The sequence below is a fragment of the Drosophila miranda genome, chromosome 4 (assembly GCF_003369915.1).
Source record: "Drosophila miranda strain MSH22 chromosome 4, D.miranda_PacBio2.1, whole genome shotgun sequence".
Lineage (NCBI taxonomy): Eukaryota > Metazoa > Arthropoda > Insecta > Diptera > Drosophilidae > Drosophila > Drosophila miranda.
The window spans coordinates 5,557,667-5,581,063 of NC_046677.1; the positions used below are offsets into that span (position 1 = coordinate 5,557,667).

Sequence of the window (23,397 nt, forward strand, 5' to 3'; positions counted from 1 at the left end):
CCAAATTATGTATATTGTAAATATTCTTAGAAATACTTTAGCCACAAAATACCATACCCCTTTGCTACACACGATTACAGGGTATTTACAAGTGGACAAAGAGTGGCTAAAGAACGAAGGAGGAACCAAAAACGAGTACGAAGACGATGATGATGAATCATCATCAGCATCGCTATATGGCTACTTAAACGGCTTAGGTTTGAAGTGCTTATGCAACTTGTTAACTAATTACGTGCACAGGCAGCATAAAGTGGCTTACACACACACACACATTGCTATAAGCCATAATCATGAAAGCCACTCAAGGGTATTCGAAAATCGAGAGCAAAGCGGATATTTTAATAAGCCCTTTGCTGTTGGCACACAAATAAAATGATGGAATATTTATGAAAAATATAAGAAAATTATAACCTAAGAATATAAGAAGAATATATAATTAATAGAGGGCGAGTATATGATCTGGAGCCTCGAAGCCAAGACAAAGTATCGTCTTAGTATCTCGGTATCGATGTTGCTAACAGCACTGTAGAGCTAACAGCCACTGTTAACTAACAGCTCGTCGGATCTCTGATCCAACAAGTTGGACTGCGAGTATCCTGTTCGATTCAAACTCCTGTCTGAAGCGTTCATCTGATTATAGAACGATCAATCTTTAAAGTTAAAGAAATCGAGCATATGTAAATCATTTTTCATTGCCTCAAAATGTCCCTTAGCCATTCACATTAAATCTGCATGTGTGTGGAGACTGTGAAGCAAGTTTCAGTTTGATAAGAAAATGTGCATGCAAAATGGAGCATACTCCCACCACCCACCACCCACATAAGTCCACGCCCACACACACAGCGCACTTAAGGGCTCTGCGCACCTCCGAAACCGCTCCATTGCCGGGGACGACAAAAATCCTGTTTGATAATTTACAGTGTTTATTTTATAAGACTATTAGAGTAAGGACGAGACTCAGAGGCAATTAAGTTTTCTGCCAAAAGAGCTCTGTGCCATATGTGGGGGGGGTGGGGCGGGGGGTGGGTCTTATAATTTATGGGCGTGCGTGTGTGGGGGCGTGTATCCGTATCTATGTGAGAGCAGAATGTTGACAAGCAAATTGCGACATAAATTGCCATTACCGGTGCCATAGGAACTAATCGCATTGAAATTTATGGAAAATTAATTTTTCACTTTTGGTCGAGAAACGATTTACCAAAAAATTGTGACAAATAATTCAATGGAATCAAAGATTGAATTGATATTCAAATGGTTTATTCTATCAAGTCATTTCACTTTATTTGGCAGCTGCAGCGCCCAAAGCTATATCAATCAATGGAAAATACTCCACTAAACGTGATCAGTTAGTGATTTTAATTTCCTATTTATCCCCCCCCTCCCCACAGGTACATACATCTCTAAAATATAATTAACCAAAAAGATGGGGCGAATCGGAATCGTATCCAACAATTGTATAATCTATACAAATTTGTTGATGCCAATATTGAAATTCCCTTTTGTACACTTTTTTGAGCGAGCCAGAGAGTTTCCGCCCATCCCCGCGCCGCCTTTCCACTTCCGGGCAAAAGGCAAAACTTTGATGTTTCTTCCTGGACTTGTCGCAGACGAGGGGAATTTTTAATTAAATTTTAACCGGCAGCTATATTCAAATTTTGTGGCGCCTTGGCAGCTGTTCAATAAATTAACTTCCTCTCTCTCTCTCTCTCTCTCTCGGCATCAGTTGTATCTCATGGATGGCTGGAAGGGAGAGGTTTCCGTTTCCAATAATTATTGGCCAATTTAGGAGATATCTATATAGCTATAGGGTACGAAAAAAATATCTCCGACTGATAATTAAAAATTGTTAAGGAAGTTCGAAATTTTTTGCTGGCCCAGGGAAAGCAGAAGATATCATTTTTCTATTATTTTTCTTTCTTTCTTTAAAACAGTAGTCAACTGAAAAGTCAGGAAATACCCAAATTCAAACTTAAGCGCCCTTCGACGCTCTAGAAACTGGTTTAAAAGATCGCTCCAAGGAACCACAAGCAACGCAACTTTTCCATATATCGATAGATCGATATGTTCAAGCCTAAATAAACGAAACAAACTGAGCGCATAAATTGTTCAAGAAATTGAAATAAAGTGAGTTTATGGAACACAAAGAATACACATTTAGACATCATTTTTTCCATTCCACACAGAAAGATCCAGCGACGAAAATGAGCAGCCAGGAAAATCAAGGGACTATTGTGGAAAGCATCGACGAGATCGACAGCTTCGTCGCGGACATGGCCAGGCTCTGCATGAACCAGCCCTACTCGGACGTGGAGTTCCTGGTGGAGGATCAGCGGCTGCCGGCCTACCGTCTCGTTCTGAGTTTTATTTATTTATATACAACGAGGTTAGAGTTAAAAGTATTAAGCTAGCTTATTTAATGATAGCACTGGTTACTATGACCTTCGGCTATGTTGTTATTATGTTACATTATGCCTATTATATTATATTTATTATATGTGAGGTGTATTACATGGGTTTTATATTAGTGTTAGATTAATGGATATAAATTGGTTTCCTTTAGATAATTTATGATTAGGTCGATTTCAGTTTTAGTTGGGTTAAAAAGAAATGTGAGCGGATTATTGTTAGCGAAGATTTTGAAACGTATGTCTGTGAGTTGTGAGAATGGGCAGTCTTTGAGTAGGTGTTCTATAGTTACTGGAACGTTGTTCAGGCAATGCGTAAAAGTATTAATTTTGGTAGGATCTAGGTAATGTTGGTGAGTTATTCTTGTATGTCCTAGTCTTAGTCTAATTATGTTTGTATGTTTTATCCTTGATGTGGTGTTTTGGTCTACTCTTTTGGTGAATTTTTCGGCTGTTATTTGGTTGGGATTGATAAATTGATACCAGTTCGATGTTTGTTCTAGTTTTATAAGTTTGTCTTTAAGCATTTTTGTCTTGTAATGTCTGCTATATTGTTCAGTCGTCGTCCTATAACTATTCTGTCAAAATCTTCTAAAATTGATACAATAAATATAGGTATACAATCTTCTGCATAACAGTAGTTGTTTGGTGCATGTTCTGTCAATTTGCATCCCTTAAAAGTTATAACTTTATTGGCGATTTTAGGTTCAAGCGAGGAAGTCGTAAACCTTTCTTCGTCAATTTTCCAATAAATTTGTTCCATTATTTTCGTTGGCTTTCTGACATGACGCTTTAAAAGCTGCAAATAATTTTCGAAAGCGTACGAGGAGCCCTTGTTCTATTGTGCCTTTCACATGCAACAAGCTGTGAATATTATAAGAAATACTATTGTCGCCAAAAATAATAGGAAAAAGTTCTACACAATTGTCTAACATGCCCTGGGAGACGTCTAAATTAGATCCTCGTAGCTTTAGGCGCAATGCAATAAAAGAAAGACATAATACTGACCCTCAGTTAGTTCATTTTTAAAAACGAAAATTCCTGTGTACAGTAAGAATTGTCTAAATTCTGTAGCTTTCCATTTGAGTAGTTTGTTTAAAGCTCTTGGTTTCCTAACAAACTCTTTAGGTATTATTGGTAATAATCCTAACTAGAAATTTGCTCATGACTCCCAAATCGATTAGATGCATACAGTCTAAGGGAATCTGGGTAACCATTTGGATGTGGATCCGATTCAAGTGCAGTCATCTTTGTCAAGTATTTTTGGGAATGCTGTTCTGCTTGTGAAATCATTGTCTATTATTAAAATTCCACAATCAGTTTTAAATGTTAAAGTACCACTTAATTTTCGTGCTACCTGCTCTCTTCATTTTCCTCTCATGCTTTTTCGTTTCTTCGTCTACTGGTGAGACGTTGCATCCTAACCGATCTATACAGAGCAACATTTGTTGTCTCTTCTTTGAGTGGTTCGGTGTTCGTTTACCATAGGGTTAGGCCGGAAAGTACCCATGTAGGAACCAGCCAAATCAGTAGTTCGGGCATGGTCAATCGCCACCGCCAGTACTACAGGGCAGAGACAAATAAGCGGTAGAATAATCATTAGGTATGGACATAGAGCGAAGGCCTTCGACCTCTCCCGACGATTCTCCGAATGGCAAGTGGCGTTCGAATACTAGGGCCTCTAACTCAAGGGACCAAACCAAACCCTGTTATTAATATACCCTGGACAAGAGCCAACGAAAATGTATATGGGCACATGTGTGTGCCACGACAGATCGGGCAGATCGACCTCCGTAATAAGCCTTTAAATAAACTACAGAGAAACGGATGAAAACTTTTCCTACGTAATTTGTGAACATACATATATATATCGATAGCACGATAGCGACTCAATCGATGAATTCAAGAGTTACTCGAAGCAAAACACCGACTGCCGCCGACTTGTGAAGTCAAAGAAAGGAAAACCCCACAAATACATACATACCTACAGCCCATGTGTGTACCTGAAAGCCTGCATAAATAGAAGCAGCAGCAACTGACGCAAAAATTGCCAAACACCAAAAAAAGAGGAACAAAACAATCTGTGCGCATAAATTGTTCAAGAAATTGAAATAAAGTGAGTTTATGGAACACAAAGAATACACGTTTAGACATCATTTTTTCCATTCCACACAGAAAGATCCAGCGACGAAAATGAGCAGCCAGGAAAATCAAGGGACCATTGTGCAAAACATCGACGAGATCGACAGCTTCGTCGCGGACATGGCCAGCCTCTGCATGAACGAGCCCTACTCGGACGTGGAGTTCCTGGTGGGGGATAAGCGGCTGCCGGGCCATCGCAACATTCTGGCAACGCGTTGTGAGTACTTCCGCGCTTTGCTCTACGGCGATTTGGCCGAGTCGAACCAACGGGAAGTTCCGCTGGAGGTGCCGCTTGAAGCCTTCAAGTTAATCCTGGGATATCTCTACTCGGGGAAGATGCCTCTGTCCACACTGGACGTGGACACCATTATCGATGTGCTCGATTTGGCCCATCTTTACGGGTTGCAGGCCGTCGAGACGGGCGTAGACAAATACCTGCAGCAGAAACTGGCCGTCAGTAATGTGTGCACGATCCTGGATGTCGCACGCCGCAAGAATCTCAACCAGCTGACTGAAGAATGCCTCGATTTCCTTCACAACTATGCCCCCGATATAGTAAAACATGATTCCTTCGCACAACTGTCCAAGGAATCACTTGAGGAACTCCTGCGAGGGAAAAGCTTCTGGGCCCCCGAAATTGATATCTTTCGAGCTGTATGCAAATGGAAGGACAACAATCCGAGCGAGGACTTCAAGACGCTCCTCTCGCTCGTACGTCTCACAGCACTTAGTGTCGAACAGCTGCTGTGTGAGGTGCGTCCTACAGGCCTCTTTGAGCCGGAAAAAATACTCGACGCCATCGATTTTAAGTTGAATAAGTTCAACTTTAGTGTTTTTTGTTAATTGACTAGCCAGACAGACACAAGTTTGTTAAGTCAGACGGAAGATCCGTTTCAGGAGCCACAGATATTTAATTTTAGAACACGTCCTTTGCGTTTCCAAATAAACAAACCATTTGAAACCCTTTTCAAGCATTGAAAAACAAATTTCAGCTTAATTTAAATGCCAATTGCTGGGCCAACAAAATCAGTAAACAAGAAACTTTGCAGACAATTGAAAGCGAAGCAAAGCAAAAAGAATTCGGAGAAAGGCAACAAAAAAAAAGACCCAAAAGCATTTCAATATAATAAATCACACCTTTGTCACTCAATGCGAAAGCGTATTTTTTTTCCAATTAAAAGCCAAAGAACGCTTCTCTGCAAATTACTTTAACCTTTCGTCGGCCATCGGGGGGCTGGCTTGGCCTGGCTGCCGACATGTAATTAGTTGACAAAAGGTGTTCGTTGTTGCTGCCCGCTGGAATGGTAACGGAATGGGGGCCGGGTCTTAATTGAATTTTTATCTCAGTTCGTTGTGGCTCCCCTTTATCCGGCTCCCCTCCTTCCACCTAAAAAGCTGGGTACAGAGTCTACACAAAAAAAAAAAAAAAACGGGAGAGAAAAGGATTCAATTCAGTGAAGAGGGAATTTCAATTGCTAAGCAAACTTATGCAAATTTCTAAAAGTTTTTTTTCGGTTAGCAAGCGTTCGACGCTGATAATTTGCCAATAAATCCAAGACAAGAACGTATGGAATAGGGAATCTAGCATTCGCTCTGTAGCCATCTCGGGCATGGACCATTTTGGGATAAATATGCTATTAAGGCTCTCAGAAAAAAGGGTATTGTAAAGAGAAACACATCCATATATAAATTAAACATTTCATTTTTAAATAAATATGTTACATATATAAAATAAATAGAATTCCCTTCGAATTAAACATAAATACATTTATTGAAATGTCTTTTTTAACACGGCCCATACTTAATCTAAAGATATAAAAAATTAAAATAAATAGTAGATCATAAGTAACAAACATTTTTATGAAATACATTTAATTTATTTATGAAATAAATGTAATTTCAATATTTAAAATATTTAATTTAATTATGAAATATATTTAAATTAAATATGAAATATATTAAAATTACTTATGAAAATATTTAGTTATAATTTCATTTAAATATGAAATATATTTAATTGAAAAAATTAAATATTTATTTTAAAAAAAAAAAAAATTTCATTTAAATTAGAAAATATTTAATTTAAATATGAAATATATTTAAATTACTTAAGAAAATATTTAATTGTAATTTCATTTAAATATGAAATATATTTAATTGAAATAAGAAAAGATTTAATTAAAATTAGAAAAAATTTCATTTAAATTAGAAAATATTTAATTTAAATATGAAATATATTTAATTGAAATTAGAAAATATTTAATGAAAATAAGAAAATATTTAAAATAAACAAAAAAATTTTTTAATTAAGTATAAGTTAAATGTTAATATAAATATAAAATATATTCATTATATTATCTCTGTGGGTATATAGTATATCAGAGAACTGCATAAATACTATAAGTTTTGTTGGTAGCTCGTTTTCCCTACAAGAAACTTAACGGGATAGTGAGCGAGAAAAAAAACCGAACTTTTCGAATCAGACACAGTAAAGAGGTTTGGGCGAGAGATTCGATGTAATAAAAAACCTAAGACGATGATTCTTAAAACCGAACGAAGCGAATACCAAATGGCACCGAATCGATTCGCTGCCTGTTCATCCAGGGTTCTTTTGGGAACGAAAAAATACTGTAGCACTAATAGTTTTCAATACTACTGTAATATCCGCATTTCAGCAATAAATTGTTATAATTTTAGCCTCAATAATACTGTGGTTTCCGCGCCACTTTAATAATTTCCAGCACTTAATTTCTATGGCATAGTTTTTTTTTTAGGGCTTGTCCCTTGCCAGAGAAATATAGAAAGTAAATAAAAGAAAACATAAAATTGCAGTTTTATTCTAGAAAATAAGGTCAACAGAAAACCGTGGCTTTAATTGCTCTGAACTTGGAAGAGGGGCGGGGGGAACACCCACCCCCACACCCATGCCCGATTCTAAAGCTATTGTTGATTCTCTCTATGCGGTTCATTGTTTCGCATTTTGGCTACACTGCGGGACAACCACCGCTGCTGCCATTGTCGTTGTTGCTGGGTTGTCCTGCGCCCAGAGGGCGGACATCAAACCGCAGCAACAATGTCAGCAGCAGCAGCAGCAGCATAAGCCGATTGCGTGGAATTTCGCCATTGTTTAGCCCCGCCCCCTTCCGTTTGATTTCTCCTCTGGGATTTGCCGCACAAAGTCAAATGATAAGTCAATTGTTTGGCTTGAAATCTCGACCCCGACCTTCCCTCCTTTCAGCCAAGGCAACAATAAAACAAAAAAGAAGAAGAAATGGTAATGCAACTAACTGCAGCTTTGGGGTTCTATTGGGGTTCAATTATTAACCAGTATTTAGTTTCAATTTGTGTGCTGGCCAGAACGTACTAATTGCTTGGGCCCTGCCTCTGTTTGGCCTCCAGTTTTATGGCCGCCACCAATTGCGCTTAAGTGGGGGCAGGGGAGGGAGGGAGAAGGCAACTTTACGAGCGGTCCTTCAACTTGAGCTGTAGCTCAATTCAAATGTGGCACGCAAACCAAATCAAGTGTTGGGCCGAGGTGGAGGTGTGTGTGTGTGTTTGTCCATCTTCTTGTTGCTTCATCAGAGCTCTGGGGAAGCCTTAAGCCATTCCATAACAATGCTGAACCCTGAAGATACCCTAAAGGCAGGTGGTTAGAGAGAGAGAGAGAGAGCGGTGTGCACACAATCCCTATATACCCCTGATGCCCCTCTTATTTGCAGAACAAACAGTTGCCATGGGAAATTATTAGAGACAAATAAATTAAATTTTATGGCTTTTGGGGGCGCGTACGGTAGCAAAAGGTGAGTCACGGCACAGGGCCAAAAGGAATCAGGGCCAGGCTGGAAGGTGTGAGAGAGCAATTAAAGATTTAGTTGGAGCTTATTGGAACATCGTACTAGACGTATGGGATGGTCCATTTAAAAGTTAAGTTTTATGCGATGGATCCTGTGTTTCACAAAGTTATTGGCCTTTTTTCCCTCTCTCCTTAGCAATCTTGGGGCCTCATCAACACTCCATCCGGATATGCCTGATACTGCGGAGGGGCTGTACTCCTCTGTGCGTGGCTATCTTTATGGACTCCATCTGCATCTCTCTTCAACCAGTTCTTGGTCACCTTTTTTGTTTTTTACAAGCACTTTGCAAATATTTATGGCTGAAAGGCAGCGTAAACAATAAACTCATAAACTGCAGCGACAATGTCTGCGTTACAGGACACAGAACACAGGACGAAACTCTGGACGAGTAAATCGATTTTTAAAATGAATTATGTTTATATATACATACATATGTATATAGTATATATTTATGCCCGCCCAATGGCCATAATACCGGATATTGTATATAATATTTTAAAAACATTAAAAACCGAGTCTCTCGATTGTACGATATCCTTTAAGGCTTTGGATGCAAAAGATGAAGGATATGTTTTTGAATTGTAGAATGTTTCAGCGATAAAAGAGTTATTATGTCCCTTTTTGTGCTTTATAGGGTATCAATTATTCTTTATTGGTGCTTGAGGCTGAACAAAAAAAAAAAAAATACGTTTCATACTCGTATTGTTTGCCCTGCACTTTGGCAGGACCCGCTGTCTTTTGTTGACCAAAGACCTGCTCATATATGCATTTGGGGTATGGGGAATGGAGTATGGAAGCACAAGTGCATTTTATAAATTAGCTAAATATTTTGTCAACCATCCTGCCACGCACACACCCATAAACATGCACATCCCGGGCTACTCCTTGACCAAACAGTACGCATATGCATTCGAAGCTCTATTTGCTGAAAATTGTGAGTGTCGGAGCCAGAGTTGCCAACAGTACGTACTGTTTGTTATTGTGCAAACATTTATCAGAGAGAAGAGCGCTCTGGGAACTCAGGACACACAAAATGACAGAGATGGATAGATACAGGAAGAGATAGAGAGAGAGAGAGAGAGAGAGAGAGAGAGGATGGTGGGGTCTACACTGTAATTAGCAGGCGACGTTGCGTAAAATTTTCCTAAATTCTGAGGCAAATACAACACAGCATCTGAGTGGCAACTGGCAACGATCTGAAAAGGTAAACACCTACAGGAGCTGGAATATAATTAGAGCATTTTTTGCGGGCCCATAAAACTTCAACTCGAAAGGAAATGATACAGAAAACTCTCAATACTACAAGTGAAAGGAAAAACCAAAATGAAATACGTTTGGCAAACGTTTTTTTTTTTTATTCAATTTAATTCTACATTTATCATGTGTTCTCTTAATTGCTTACATACACATACACATACTTTATTCATTTAATTCCCCTTTTTATTATTTGTTGTTGTTGGGAAAGGGCTAATAAACTGACATTGCCACTCACAATTCCAAATTGTAATCTTAATTGCCATGAAAATGTCAAATGGAAGTAAATCTACTGCTATTTGAAGAGTACGGAACAGGGCACAGAGCACACACACACAAAAAATTTAACAGAGCAGAACAGAACAGAAATGAAATGAAATCCAACAATAATTGTAGTTCATAACAATGGGCAATACAATTTACAAATGTACAATTGAAAATTCTGTAGCAACAAGAAATGAAAATGGAAATGTTGAGTTCAATAAATGTGAAGATTGGATACGCTTTTGTGAGGATTACCTTTTTCCCCCTGTTTTTTACATATATCTACTTGGGTCGTCACCCGATATTTTACTCATATCGCCGCAAGCGAGAGTAGCGAGTGAGCCGGGGGTTGGCAAGAGCGAGAGTAGCGAGTGAGCCGGGGGATGGCACGAGCGAGAGTAGCGAGTGAGCCGGGGGTTGGCACGAGCGAGAGTGACGAGTGAGCCGGGGGTTGGCGAAGCGAGTTATTGTTATATCAAAGATATTTTAATCTCAAGATTCTCAAGAAGAACTCATGAGGACATATCTAGGATCCAAAAAAAGTATCATCTTTGATTGAAATTTATGAGAATCCTCTTACCGTTTTTAGAGTATACAAATTTGCATCTCATTTACAATCGTTTTCGTTGTTTCCCGATGTATTTGGATGCTGTGTAACAATTCGAACTGGGCCAAAGGCTAGCCATCGTCTCACTACCTGAATAATCACTCAAAATATATAGGTACATATAGATAGGTGTATATGTATGTATATAAACATGTACATATGGCACATCGCTCTCTCTCTCTCTCTCTCTCTTTCTCACTCTGTATTCTGTTGGCCCGACAGTTGTCGACTACAAACTCTTGTAATCCTAATGAATCCTGCACCTATTTATTTTTCATTGTGGGAAATTGTGCAAATGCCATGACAACATTTCGTTTTTGGCCTCCCGCACATACGAGACACAGAGACACCACTCGTCACCCCCCAATCCTGACCATCGCATGGGGGTGCCAGTGTGTGTTCAATTGTTTAAATGTGCTGTAACAACAATGCTGAAAAAAGAACAGAACACAGAGCATGAAAAATATTTGGGGTTTTCTGCACAACGAATATGGAAAGCCCCTTTTTAAAGGGGATGCATATATGCACGTTCTCATTTCGTAGGACTAAAAGGCTATGTTCTACAACAGAACATATGTATCTGATGAAGTTTTGCTTCCAAAATTTATTTTTCTGGTATTTTGCTAAGAGTTTTGGTATATTATTTTTCAAAATTTGTTATATTTTTCTAGAAGTATTTCCACTTTTTTTTTTGTATGTTCTGGAATTATTCTGCAACTTTTAATATTTTCTTGAATTTTTTTTTATCCATTTCTGGTATGTTCTATTCATTTTGGGTATTTTTTAAAGGGTATTGAATATTTATGGTATTTTTTTGGAATTTGCAGTATTTTCTTGTATATTCTAGAACTTTTGTAGCAATTTCTGCCATTTTCTATTTATTTAGCATATTTTTTAGTGGTATCGAATATTTATAGTATTTTTATGGCAGTTTATATATTTTTTGCTAGTATTTTTTGACTGTTTTCTGGTATTTTCTGGCATTTTTCTATTTTTTTCTTATTTTTCAGAGCTGATTTAGTTGCTTATAGTATTTTTCTGGAATTTTGATAGTAGTGCCAAAACTCACGGTACATCCCATAAAAACTGTATACCAAATTCCTGTCAATCCCCCTGCCAATCAAGAACATTCCCCACATTGCGTTAGTGTATCGGAAAAAAAACAAGACATATACCGGTGTAGAATCCTATGCTTGTTGCTGTTTACACACATCACACAGTCAGAGACAGACACAGAGTGAGGGATATAGAAAGAGAAATATAGAGAGGGGCGGGGCAGGGCAGGTGGGGCTGCAGCTGATGCCGGCCGACAGTTAGACAGTATTTGCTGTTGTTTGCTTGTTACTGTTTTACATGAGGCATTGCCTCTCATCAGTTTAATTAGTTGGCAATGCTCTTGCTCTGCTTTTGGCAGAGCCCCCCACCCCAGACAGAGCAACAAAAGCTTTAGCCGAAAACAAAAATAATAAATGTTTTGTATTCTGTTGATGGAACTTCTACATATCGAACTGCTGGAACAAGCAAGGCCGGAATTATGTTCTGTTGTGTAGGCATTTAAATATTTGATATGGAATGAAGAGGAACCTTTTTTTTACCAAATTTGTTAAGGGTTATTTTTTGCAGTATATTAGTTCTTTTCAGTATTTTTTCACATTATTGATTTGTGTCTTTAAATTTATTTAAGCAACACTACTAAATCCAAATAAAACAATCCACTCTCATGTCCCAAAAAGGGTTTAAAAAAATATTCTTGTCATAAGATAAAAAATCTACTAGTATTTTGGGGGTTTTGGTATATTTTGCATTTGTGTTTTAGATTTTCATTTCACAAATGTTTCCCAAATAACTCTCTAGCTTCTGTTCCAAAAATGTGCAACAAAACTGATATTAATTTTTTTTGGTGGAATTTTCAGAATTTTTGTGTGCGCCCTCGTGCATTTTACACACAAAAACCACTCAGCTAATTGCTTTTCGAATGCATTTTCAATTGCCAGACGAATGCGAATTGTTTCCATATTTTTTTGGACGTGTTTTTCATGAAGAGTTTAGTGCATTTTCGAAGCTATTTAGTTAGAAAACTACTGTTTGGAAGATCGTTAAAAAAAGGGTCCATTTGTTTGATAATACTTATTTATTTTAAATAGTATTTTTAAGTATTTTGTATAGAATTTTTTTTAAAGTATTTTGAATTTTGTTGTATTTTCTTGCATCTTTCAAGTATTTAATTGTAGCTTTTTAGTAATTAAATTAACATTGTAGCTGACATTAATTTTAGCAGGAATGTGGAAAATACTATAAATATATTTCTAAAATTATAGGTCGTTTATAGTATTTTCTGATATTTTCTAGTATATCAAAGTATTTTTTGATAGTTTTCTAGTATTTAAATAAGCTTTATGGCATACATATATTAAATATCACGAATATTGAAAGTCTATAGTAGTCAGTCATTTTATTATTAGTTTTCAGGTAGCTTTCAGTATTTTCTGATAATTTCTGGTGTTTTATGGTTTTTTTTTGTATACTGGAAGTATTTTTCTGGTATTTTCTAGTATTTATTCAATATTTTGAGCTGAATTGAATTATTCGGTCATAGTTTTTCCAAAAGTTTTGATTATTTAATTCTTCAAAATAAATATTAATAAATAAATTTAATAAATATTAATAGATTTAATAAATGTTTTAGACCCTCTTTAACGACATCAAATACAGCGTATCCATATTTCGGCACTCCATTCACATCTTCTATTGTTGGCGGGGACTCTTTCGAATCAAATACATGTTCTTTTCCTTTTTTGGTTGCCAAAAAATCAGTTAGTATTCTCTATATATATGGTATCGCCATCATTGAAATCAATTAAGTATATAATGCATGTACAAACGACTATACAGATAAATACATACAAATACGAGATATGGGATGTGTTGGGAATACACTTGTGCCTGACGCTTTTCCAGTTTTTTCGGTAATTTTTTGTTTGTTTTTGTTTTGTGTTCTATCGAAAATCTGTTTGCCTAAACAGTTTGTTGGGAAAACAATTTTTGGTTATGCATTTTGTCGGTTTTAAATTGATGAAAAATAGAAGAAAAATAAACGGAACCAAAAGATAGAAGAATAGAATGAAAAATCGAATTGGTTTGTAGACAGAAAATGTGCATTTAATGGATTGCAATTTCTATGCGCTGCAGTTTGTGCGAAAAATTCAGGAATTGGCGGAGATTCCTTTTAACTGCCTCGTTAGCCAAGGCATCGAACCATTTCACGGAAAGGAATGCTGAAATCGAAAACGTTACCCCAGAACCCCCCTTCGTCCTCGTGGTCGTCATCATCATCATCGGACTACCCATAGATTTATCGTTTTTATGCGCTGGAAATCACATTAGCCGGCAAGCGTAAAACCAAAGAAGCGCATAAAAATTCTGTTCCGTTCTGTTCTGTTCTGCTCTGCAGTGGCAAAGAAAATGCATGGGATTGGGGCCCCATAGCCCCAACACGAAGCGAGAGCGAAACCCCAATACAAGATAGCTCAGGAAAGTGGTTCTACCCATACAGGGTGTTTGTTGCCAAAGTTCCCCCCGCTCAGGGCCTGCTTTCAACCAGAAAATCAAAGGTCTAAAGTGAGAATATCTCTCTTTTATATAACAAAAAGCGAGTAAAGGGAACCACCCCAAAACTTTACTAATATTTCTTTTAATAGCTATGCTTTATGGAATTTATGCTACAATTTGATATTCTTATACATCCCATATCCTATCCTATATACAGAAAATAACCACTTTGAGCTATCCCCTACAAGATATGTACATATATCATGTTCTACTTTCAAACCCCAAAAAGACACCCTGTTTTGTCTTTGGTGAAATGCATTTCGCGTCTGGCTTAAAATCATTGAGACACAGAAAGGGGATAAGGGGTCGAATGGGATGGGATGGATGACTGGGAGGATGCTAAAATAAAAAGTGTTTGAAATTATAGGAAGGCATGCAGCAGCTTACCCACTCATTTCTCTTAGATGAAGTTCCCAACTCATCCCATTCCTATCCCAGTGCCGGTATTTTACTCCTGCCAGAGAGTGCAGTCCTGGAAATTGTTGACTGAGTGAGTGAGTGAGTTAGTGGGTTGGGGCTTGCACATGAAATATGAGTTAAGAAAATTGATGACAAACATTTCAACGTTTATTGCATAAAATTACCATAAAATATTGCATGCAAGGTCTTTTATTTTATTTTTTTTTTCTTTCCACTGAACTATTTCACCATTTCTTTGCTTCTGTTCTAGGGTACACCAGCTCGTTATAAAAATGTTCCCAACGATTTGCCAAGAGAGTAAAGGCCGGGCCATAATTGCAATACGAGATGGCCAAGAGGGAGACGAGACTGTGGACAGTGGTGTAAAGAGGGTGAGTAGATACAATATACATACTTTAAAGTGTAGAGCTTTAATTCAACAATTCAACTAAAATATGGCTCTGCGTGTGTGTCTGCTTGTGGCCCAAAAATAAATTGATAAAATATTTAAGGGATTTATTGGTCAGAGAATTTCATAAGGGGAATTTAATATTGCTGTTCCGGGTATCTATTGTTATATTTTTCAATGGATTATCGTATGGGATATGCCTACTAAAAATTCATTTACGCAAAAGCTGTTTGATGATTTCATAAAAATAATCGTAGGATTATGGGTAGAACATATATGGCAACATATTTTACTCCATCTGTGGCGCAGTACTTGGTTTAGTTTTATTCTCTAGTTTATTTCACCTCTGTCTCTTCCTATCGCATAAGACTTATCGCACCAAAATATTGTACAAGACATATCGACCTAAAACATTGCAATTAATTTATCGCACTAGAGTATCGCATAAGACTTATCGGTTAAGGCTTAATATCGGGATCGGTCAGGGCACAAAGTATCGCACTAAAATATTGTACAAGACCTATCGACCTAAAACATTGCCATAGATTTATCGCACTAGAATATCGCATAGAGTATCGGTTAAAAGTTAATTTTGGGATCGGTCAGGGCACTAAAGTATCGCACAAGACTTATCGACCTAAAATATTGCAATAGACTTATCGTACTAGAGTATCGCTTAAAGATTAATATCCGGATCGGTCAGGGCTGACATCTGGGTATCGGTAGGGGTATTATGGGATTTGGTTAGGGTACTCAGGTGTTGCCTTACACATCTATAGTATTTTTTTTGGCCGATTAACCAGTTCAAAAGTCACTTAAAATACCATGAACTAAAGAAATTCCTGATTCCTCAAGGGATCTCCATTTTCTTGGCCTCCATCTTCATCAGCAGCAACGGCAGTGAAATGTTGTGTTGTGCCTGGGGCATAATTAAAAATAATGAAAATAGGTAGACAAGGAGGAAAAGTTATCTACAGAATGCAACTCCCGCTAAAGGATACCTCGGAGCTATACATAACCTGTCATATTTATCAGTTTACCCTTCACTCGGCACTGCACGGCACGGCAGTGTGCCTGTGCCTTCCACAGATGCCGTTGCCACTTGAAATTGCTGCCTTTCGCAAGCGAAGATGTTGCCAAAGGATGCCTCCGCCTCTGCCTCTGGACGCCCCACCCACTGGAGTGTCCTGTCCTGCTCTTGTACCGATTCTTGTGCTCCGTCCTGGACACCACCACCGCAGGCTACATTATTTGACGTAACCAAAGTAATTTTAATTTTCACTGCAGCACTCAGAAAAGCATCATCAGCGATGCGTTCTCTCTCGGGCCTCAGGGTAGGACCTACCAACCAAGTGGCACTACAATGCACTCTTGAGCAAGAAGTGGGCCGGAGATGGATCGGCGACGAGGAGAAGGAGGAGAAGGAGGAGGAGGAGGAGGGGGGGTTGGGTCCATCCGTCTGGTTGCTTAAGCATATTTTAAATAGACTACATAATGAGCTACGTTTTGCTTTTGCTCCCAAGACACTCGGGTGGAAATTGAGTGAATTGAGTGAAGGCAGGACCAAAGGAAAATGTGGAAAATGAATTGAACTTTGGTTTTTTTTTTCTTTCGCTTACGTTTTCTATGGGTTAAGTGTTGTTTGGAGCCGTACAAGGCTCTTTTGTTAGACGAAAGCCCTGTCCATTTGTCAGTGTCGGAAAAACCAAAAATCAAACACTGTGAATGATAGAGCCACAGTGCTTATGTGATGCACACGCAGATCAAAGCAATTACCACGTAATCTGTGGAACTGTAATTGATTTAAACCAAATAAATATTGGCGTGTTAAATATACATACATATATATATCGATAGCACGATAGCGACTCAACCGACGAATTCAAGAGTTACTCGAAGCAAAACACCGACTGCCGCCGTGCCGACTTGTGAAGTCAAAGAAAGTGAAACCCCACAAATCCATACATACCCACATCCCATGTGTGTACCTGAAAGCCTGCATAAATAGAAGCAGCAGCAACTGACGCAAAAATTGCCAAACACCAAAAAAAGAGGAACAAAACAATCTGAAATAAAGTGAGTTTATGGAACACAAAGAATACACGTTTAGACATCATTTTTTCCATTCCACACAGAAAGATCCAGCGACGAAAATGAGCAGCCAGAAAAATCAAGGGACCATTGTGGAAAGCATCGACGAGATCGACAGCTTCGTCGCGGACATGGCCAGCCTCTGCATGAACCAGCCCTACTCGGACGTGGAGTTCCTGGTGGAGGATCAGCGGCTGCCGGGCCACCGACTCGTTCTGGCGACGCGCTCTGAGTACTTCCGCGCTTTGCTCTACGGCGATTTTGCTGAGTCGAACCAACGGGAAGTTCCGCTGGAGGTGCCGCTTGAAGCCTTCAAGTTAATCCTGGGATATCTCTACTCGGGGAAGATGCATCTGTCCACACTGGACTTGGACACTATTATCGATGTGCTCGATTTGGCCCATCTTTACGGGTTGCAGGCCGTCGAGACGGGCGTAGACAAATACCTGCAGCAGAATCTTTCTGTCAGTAATGTGTGCACGATCCTGGATGTCGCACGCCGCAAGAATCTCAACCAGCGGGCTGAACAATGCCTCAATTTCATGGACTACAATGGGTTCGATATAGTAAAACATGATTCCTTCGAAAAGCTGTCCAAGGAATTAATTGAGGAACTCCTGCGACGGGACAAGTTTGCGGCCCTCGAAATTGATATCTTTCGAGCTGTATGCAAATGGAGGGACAACCATCCGAGCGAGGACTTCAAGACGGTGGCTGCGCTCGTACGTCTCCCGCTTATGACTGTCCAACAACTGTTGCAAGAGGTACGCCCCTCTGGCTTATTCGAGCCGGACCAAATATTCAACGCCATTGGTCAAGTGGATACCGTAGAGAATCTGCCCTACCGTGTCGTCGTGTTGCCGTGGGAGAATGTGGCATCAGGGAAACATCTTGCGCGCTGTTTTCGGGATGAGCAAATTCGTACAGTCTTCGAGCTGAGAAACCTTTCCGCAATCAACTTTATTGAAGTTATTTACAACTATACCCGATTTAATCGTAACATCACGATCGAAGTGGATGTTTCTTGCGACCAGACTCACTGGGATCGTCTGGGATCGAAAAGTTGTTTAGAAAACATGACACAAAACTTCAACTTCAAAGAGCGACCCGTTCGCTACATTCGTTTGGAAGCTGTACCTAGTGGTTCTATACATTCTGTAGATTCTCTGACAGCCATGTACAAAGAGTAGCACTGTGACTTTGTGCATCAGCAGCGACCTCTGGGTGGGGAAGGTTACGTCTTTTGATAAAAGTGAAAGGTAGTTGTATCCATCTCTACTCTACAGGAAATACAGATTTTACGTACAGCCGTACGTATATTTACATTAAATAAAAACTCAAATGTAATAAACTGAAATTGTTCTCATTTCCTGTGTTTATTTTTCCATTTAAATTGTGGTTTCAAACTGGTTTTGGTCTTTGGTCTATTGGCCTTTCGTTATTATTATTCTTGATTGTAGCAGAAGACCAAAAAGTAAGAGATGGCACAGTCCCTTTCCTAATCATCGGGAATCATAGAAAACGATGGAAAAGACTCATTTGTAAGAAACGTCACCGCTTAGAGGATTGTCAAAGACTTGACCTATGGAGCAATTGAAACTCCACAAAACCCCGACGTAGAGGGGGGCAGAGGGATATGTACTGGCCACCGACGCGGCGGTCAAAATGTGGTTTTATTATATAAAATACATCTTTATGTTAGACAAAACGTGTATGATGTGGACTAATTAATGTACTATACAATACCATTTCAGAGTTCATTAAAATCGAATATTTCTCAAACAAACTGGAGCTGTAAGTAAAGGATCGGTATAAGGATATTTTATGGAATTTTCAAAGGCATCTTTGGGCATTTCTCATTTGCCATAGATATAGACTGTTAAGACCTTAAAAGAAAAGTCTAGACATTTGCGAGTTGAGTTGTAAATTCAAACTAAATTTTATTCTTAAAATCAGAGCCTTATATGTGATTTGACAATGAGGTAGGAGGTACAATTTGGTAGTCTATAATTATCGTTAGACCTACGCAGAGGATACACTTTACTGAGGGTGTCTTTTTGAGTACATGCTTACATTAGTTTTATTTTAGGACCGCATTTGTTAAGTGTTTTCTCCACTTGTGTTTTGTTGTCGTATTAATGGGTTACAGATCTCTGTTTACACCAGTGCAGTCATAACTTGTCTACTTTATGTTATTTCTTTAGAGATCGGTGTTGTTACATGAGTTTATGTGTACAATAATCTATTTATATTTAAACATCGACAAATATATAATATAAACGAGAATGCCACATAGTATATGTAAATGGAATTTACATAGATCAAAAATGAATGAAGTAATGCCATAATTTAATTTAGTACCGCAATCAAGTGGTTCAAAGCTGAAAATGTCTATTTTTTTGTTTTGTTTTTGTTGTTGGATATATTTTGACTAAAAATGTGGTGTTTGGTTGAAAGTTGAAATGACAGGCGACGAGAGCAGAGGGATACACACAGAAGCAGAGAGAGAGAGAGATAGAGATAGAGAGAGGGTGAGATAGTCCTTCAATTTGGTTGATCTGCTCGTAAATTGTTGGCCAAGGCAAACTCTTTCCCTCCAGTCGTAAAGCCAACGTATGCAAATTTCGTATTCACTTTGTCACACAAGCACACAACAGACACACACACACACACAGCCACTTGTGCATTCATCATCAGCCACATCATCATTTATACATTGTATTTGTCTGTCGGTAGTAGTAGTCGTTCTTGTTGCCACTGCCGCTGTAGTACATAAAACTGCTGACATTTGTTGTTTTAAATTTAGGGCATTGCAATGCACCCCTCGTATCCAGCAAACTACTCTTGAAAATAGCACCCAATCTCCTACGCCCCCTTTCATCCCCAAAAAGTTGATATTTTCGGTTGGAGCTTAACATTAATTGATTTAGAATTTGTTGCAAATGAAATTATGTTGAATTGACAGTTTCAGGGATAAAGGATATAGGGTCGTGGTACAAAATGGGATAATGGATTTGGGTCTGGTCGAAGACTTGTGAGTTTTTTGGCAGAAAGTTATTAAATATTGAATTAATAATGAACAAAAGAGCAATACGAGGCCGGGCAGCTGAAAATCAAAAGTTAAACAGACAAAAGAGTACAGTAACATCTAATATATGACTGTGAAAGCTTTGCATACAGAGAAAATGTCAGACAACGCCAACAAGTACTTTGAGCATTTACATCCGCTTCGTTTCATCCGTCTCGCGCTGGAGTACGAGCCAAATATAGAAAATTTCGCTCATCTGAAAGTGATGATTGATGCTTTGGACAAGGAATGTCCGCATTGTCATGTGCTCAAATTCAAGCATGAGCCAAATGGTCTTTGTTGCGCTTCACTAAAAGTGCAACTACCTTAAATTGAGACACCACCAGAACCATTGAATGGCTTGCTCATCGGCTCAGATCCAGATTCAAGACGGATGCTAGTTCTATCATAGAAACTGTTAAAAACTGTTAAATTACAGACTTTAAAACCGTTATCCAACTGAAAACTCTCCTGACTCTGGAGTACAATGTAAAATCTACCAGCAGTGGAAGTTATAGACCACATTCTCTACCAAACTCTTTCGCCCACTCACCGCCCCAGTCAAAAGGCCACAAACTGTGCTAATTAGCGTAGACAAAAGGCACGAAAAAACTGAAACAAACACTCAAGAAGTAGAAAGCCAGAAGAAGGGACCAGGCCCCAGACATATGCATGTATGCAAATACACTATCCACTCATGTATGGGGTTCCGTGTGTCTGTGTGTGTGTGTGTGTGTCTGTTTGGAACAAGCAGTAGCAATAATTACAACCGTTGACACACAAAAGACTGCACAGAGAGAGAGAGAGAGAGAGAGAGACCAATGCATGGACAAAAAGTGGAAACATCACGCATACGCCATGTTGCACGGAGTCTGAACCTTTTGCAGCTGGAACTGCAGCTACTGCTGTTGTTGTTCCTCAAACAAAAGCCCCCGTGCACACAAAGATACAAAAAAAGAACTGGAAACCCGCCATTCTCTGCCCCGACTCGGCTTGGACAATACACGTCTGAGGCAAAAGCAGAACTGGTTTCTGGATTCTGTGTTGAGCGGATAAAAGCTTATTTACAAAGATTGTGTTAATGCAGCCTCGCGGCTATGCAGCACACGGACTTTTGTGGTGTCATTTTGAAGCCTCCCCACACGACTTTAATTGACTCAGACAGAAGAGAGAGAGATAATTATAAAGATGTATGATATTTACTATATTGCAGGAAATAGTTCCAGTCGGAATCTGTGGAACTGTATTTGATTTAAACCGCGCTTTGCTCTACGGCGATTTGGCTGAGTCGAACCAACGGGAAGTTCGGCTGGAGGTGCCGCTTGAAGCCTTCAAGTTAATCCTGGGATATCTCTACTCGGGGAAGATGCATCTGTCCACACTGGACGTGGACACCATTATCGATGTGCTCGATTTGGCCAATCTTTACGGGTTGCAGGCCGTCGAGACGGGCGTAGACAAATACCTGCAGCAGAATCTTTCTGTCAGTAATGTGTGCACGATCCTGGATGTCGCACGCCGCAAGAATCTCAACCAGCGGGCTGAACAATGCCTCAATTTCATGGACTACAATGGGTTCGATATAGTAAAACATGATTCCTTCGAAAAGCTGTCCAAGGAATTAATTGAGGAACTCCTGCGACGGGACAAGTTTGCGGCCCTCGAAATTGATATCTTTCGAGCTGTATGCAAATGGAGGGACAACCATCCGAGCGAGGACTTCAAGACGGTGGCTGCGCTCGTACGTCTCCCGCTTATGACTGTCCAACAACTGTTGCAAGAGGTACGCCCCTCTGGCTTATTCGAGCCGGACCAAATATTCAACGCCATTGGTCAAGTGGATACCGTAGAGAATCTGCCCTACCGTGTCGTCGTGTTGCCGTGGGAGAGTGTGGCATCAGGGAAACATCTTGCGCGCTGTTTTCGGGATGAGCAAATTCGTACAGTCTTCGAGCTGAGAAACCTTTCCGCAATCAACTTTATTGAAGTTATTTACAACTATACCCGATTTAATCGTAACATCACGATCGAAGTGGATGTTTCTTGCGACCAGACTCACTGGGATCGTCTGGGATCGAAAAGTTGTTTAGAAAACATGACACAAAACTTCAACTTCAAAGAGCGACCCGTTCGCTACATTCGTTTGGAAGCTGTACCTAGTGGTTCTATACATTCTGTAGATTCTCTGACAGCCATGTACAAAGAGTAGCACTGTGACTTTGTGCATCAGCAGCGACCTCTGGGTGGGGAAGGTTACGTCCTTTGATGAAAGTGAAAGATAGTCGTATTAATCTCTACTCCACAGGAAATACAGATTTTAGTAGCCGTACGTATATCTACATAAAAAAATTCAAATGTAATAAACTGAAATTGTTCTCATTTCCTGTGTTTATTTTTCCATTTTAATTGTGGTTTCAAACTGGTTTTGGTCTTGGGTCTATTGGCCTTTCGTTATTATTATTCTTGATTGTAGCAGAAGACCAAAAAGTAAGAGTCCAAAAAGTAAGTCCCTTTCCTAATCATCGGGAATCATAGAAAACGATGGAAAAGACTCATTTGTGGGAAACGTCACCGCTTAGAGGATTATCAAAGATTTGACCTATGGAGCAATTGAAACCCCACAAAACCCCGACGTAGAGGGGGGCAGAGGGATATGTACTGGCCACCGACGCGGCGGTCAAAATATGGTATTATAATATTTGGGATTTTGTTTGGCATACAAAAAAACTTTATGTTTGATATGGACTAATTAATGTAGTATACAATAACAATTTAAGTTTCCCTTACACGACTTTAATTGATGCAGACAAAAGAGAGAGAGACTGCGGACTATAGACATGGAAAAAATAGCCCCCCAAAGGGATGGAAAATTTCCAAGTTTAAATTTAATGAATATATTCAAGATCAAAAGAAAATGGGAAATTATAAAGATAACTTAATGTAACAAACAAAATGTATTGTAGAAAAATAAGTATTATTATCAAAATAAATTTTTAAATAAATATATGATAATAAATATACAAAATAAATAAAAAAATAAAAATAAATAACAAATACAAAATAATTAAAAAATAAAAATACAAAAAACAATACAAAAAAAAACAAAAATAAAAGAAATAAAAAATATATATATCTACAAATAAAAAAATTAGATATTCAGTTTTTAAATACAAAATTAGAAAAATAAAATAAAATTGTTTTTGATTTAAAAATAAATAGGCCCATATTTAATGAAAAAACGAGGGGGAACGTTGTGAGTTGCTGCGGACACCGCAACTCTACGGTTATACCCGATA

General features: G+C 38.7%; 2 protein-coding genes across 3 annotated transcripts; both read left to right on the forward strand.

Moving 5' to 3' along the window:
• The first annotated feature begins 4,265 nt into the window (after positions 1–4,265).
• Positions 4,266–22,359, forward strand: LOC108162895 (BTB/POZ domain-containing protein 9-like). Of its 2 annotated transcripts, XM_017297862.2 has the most exons (3): positions 4,266–4,521; positions 4,581–4,832; positions 21,417–22,359. In XM_017297862.2, the coding sequence occupies exons 2-3, from the start codon at positions 4,599–4,601 to the stop codon at positions 22,308–22,310; spliced, it is 1,128 nt and encodes a 375-aa protein (XP_017153351.2). In that variant the 5' UTR covers positions 4,266–4,521; positions 4,581–4,598; the 3' UTR covers positions 22,311–22,359. The 2 variants fall into 2 exon arrangements, with proteins under 2 accessions (XP_017153351.2, XP_033248466.1); XM_033392575.1 differs by lacking the exon at positions 4,266–4,521 and having other exon boundaries at positions 4,558–4,832.
• On the forward strand, positions 16,855–18,361 carry LOC108162894 (BTB/POZ domain-containing protein 9-like). The gene is made up of 2 exons (XM_017297860.2): positions 16,855–17,019; positions 17,079–18,361. Exon 2 carries the CDS (start codon positions 17,097–17,099, stop codon positions 18,222–18,224), a length of 1,128 nt encoding a protein of 375 aa, XP_017153349.1. The 5' UTR covers positions 16,855–17,019; positions 17,079–17,096; the 3' UTR covers positions 18,225–18,361.
• Positions 22,360–23,397: the final 1,038 nt, after the last annotated feature.

What these genes read in the sequence shown, in the direction of transcription:
- LOC108162895 (XM_017297862.2), top strand. Translation starts at nt 4,599, where the DNA reads ATGAGCAGCCAGGAAAATCAAGGGACCATTGTGCAAAACATCGACGAG. An exon ending in AACGGGAAGTTCCGCTGGAG is followed by an intron (nt 4,833 to 21,416) that starts GTGCCGCTTGAA and finishes GTTCGGCTGGAG; the next exon opens with GTGCCGCTTGAAGCCTTCAA.
- LOC108162894 (XM_017297860.2), top strand. Translation starts at nt 17,097, where the DNA reads ATGAGCAGCCAGAAAAATCAAGGGACCATTGTGGAAAGCATCGACGAG.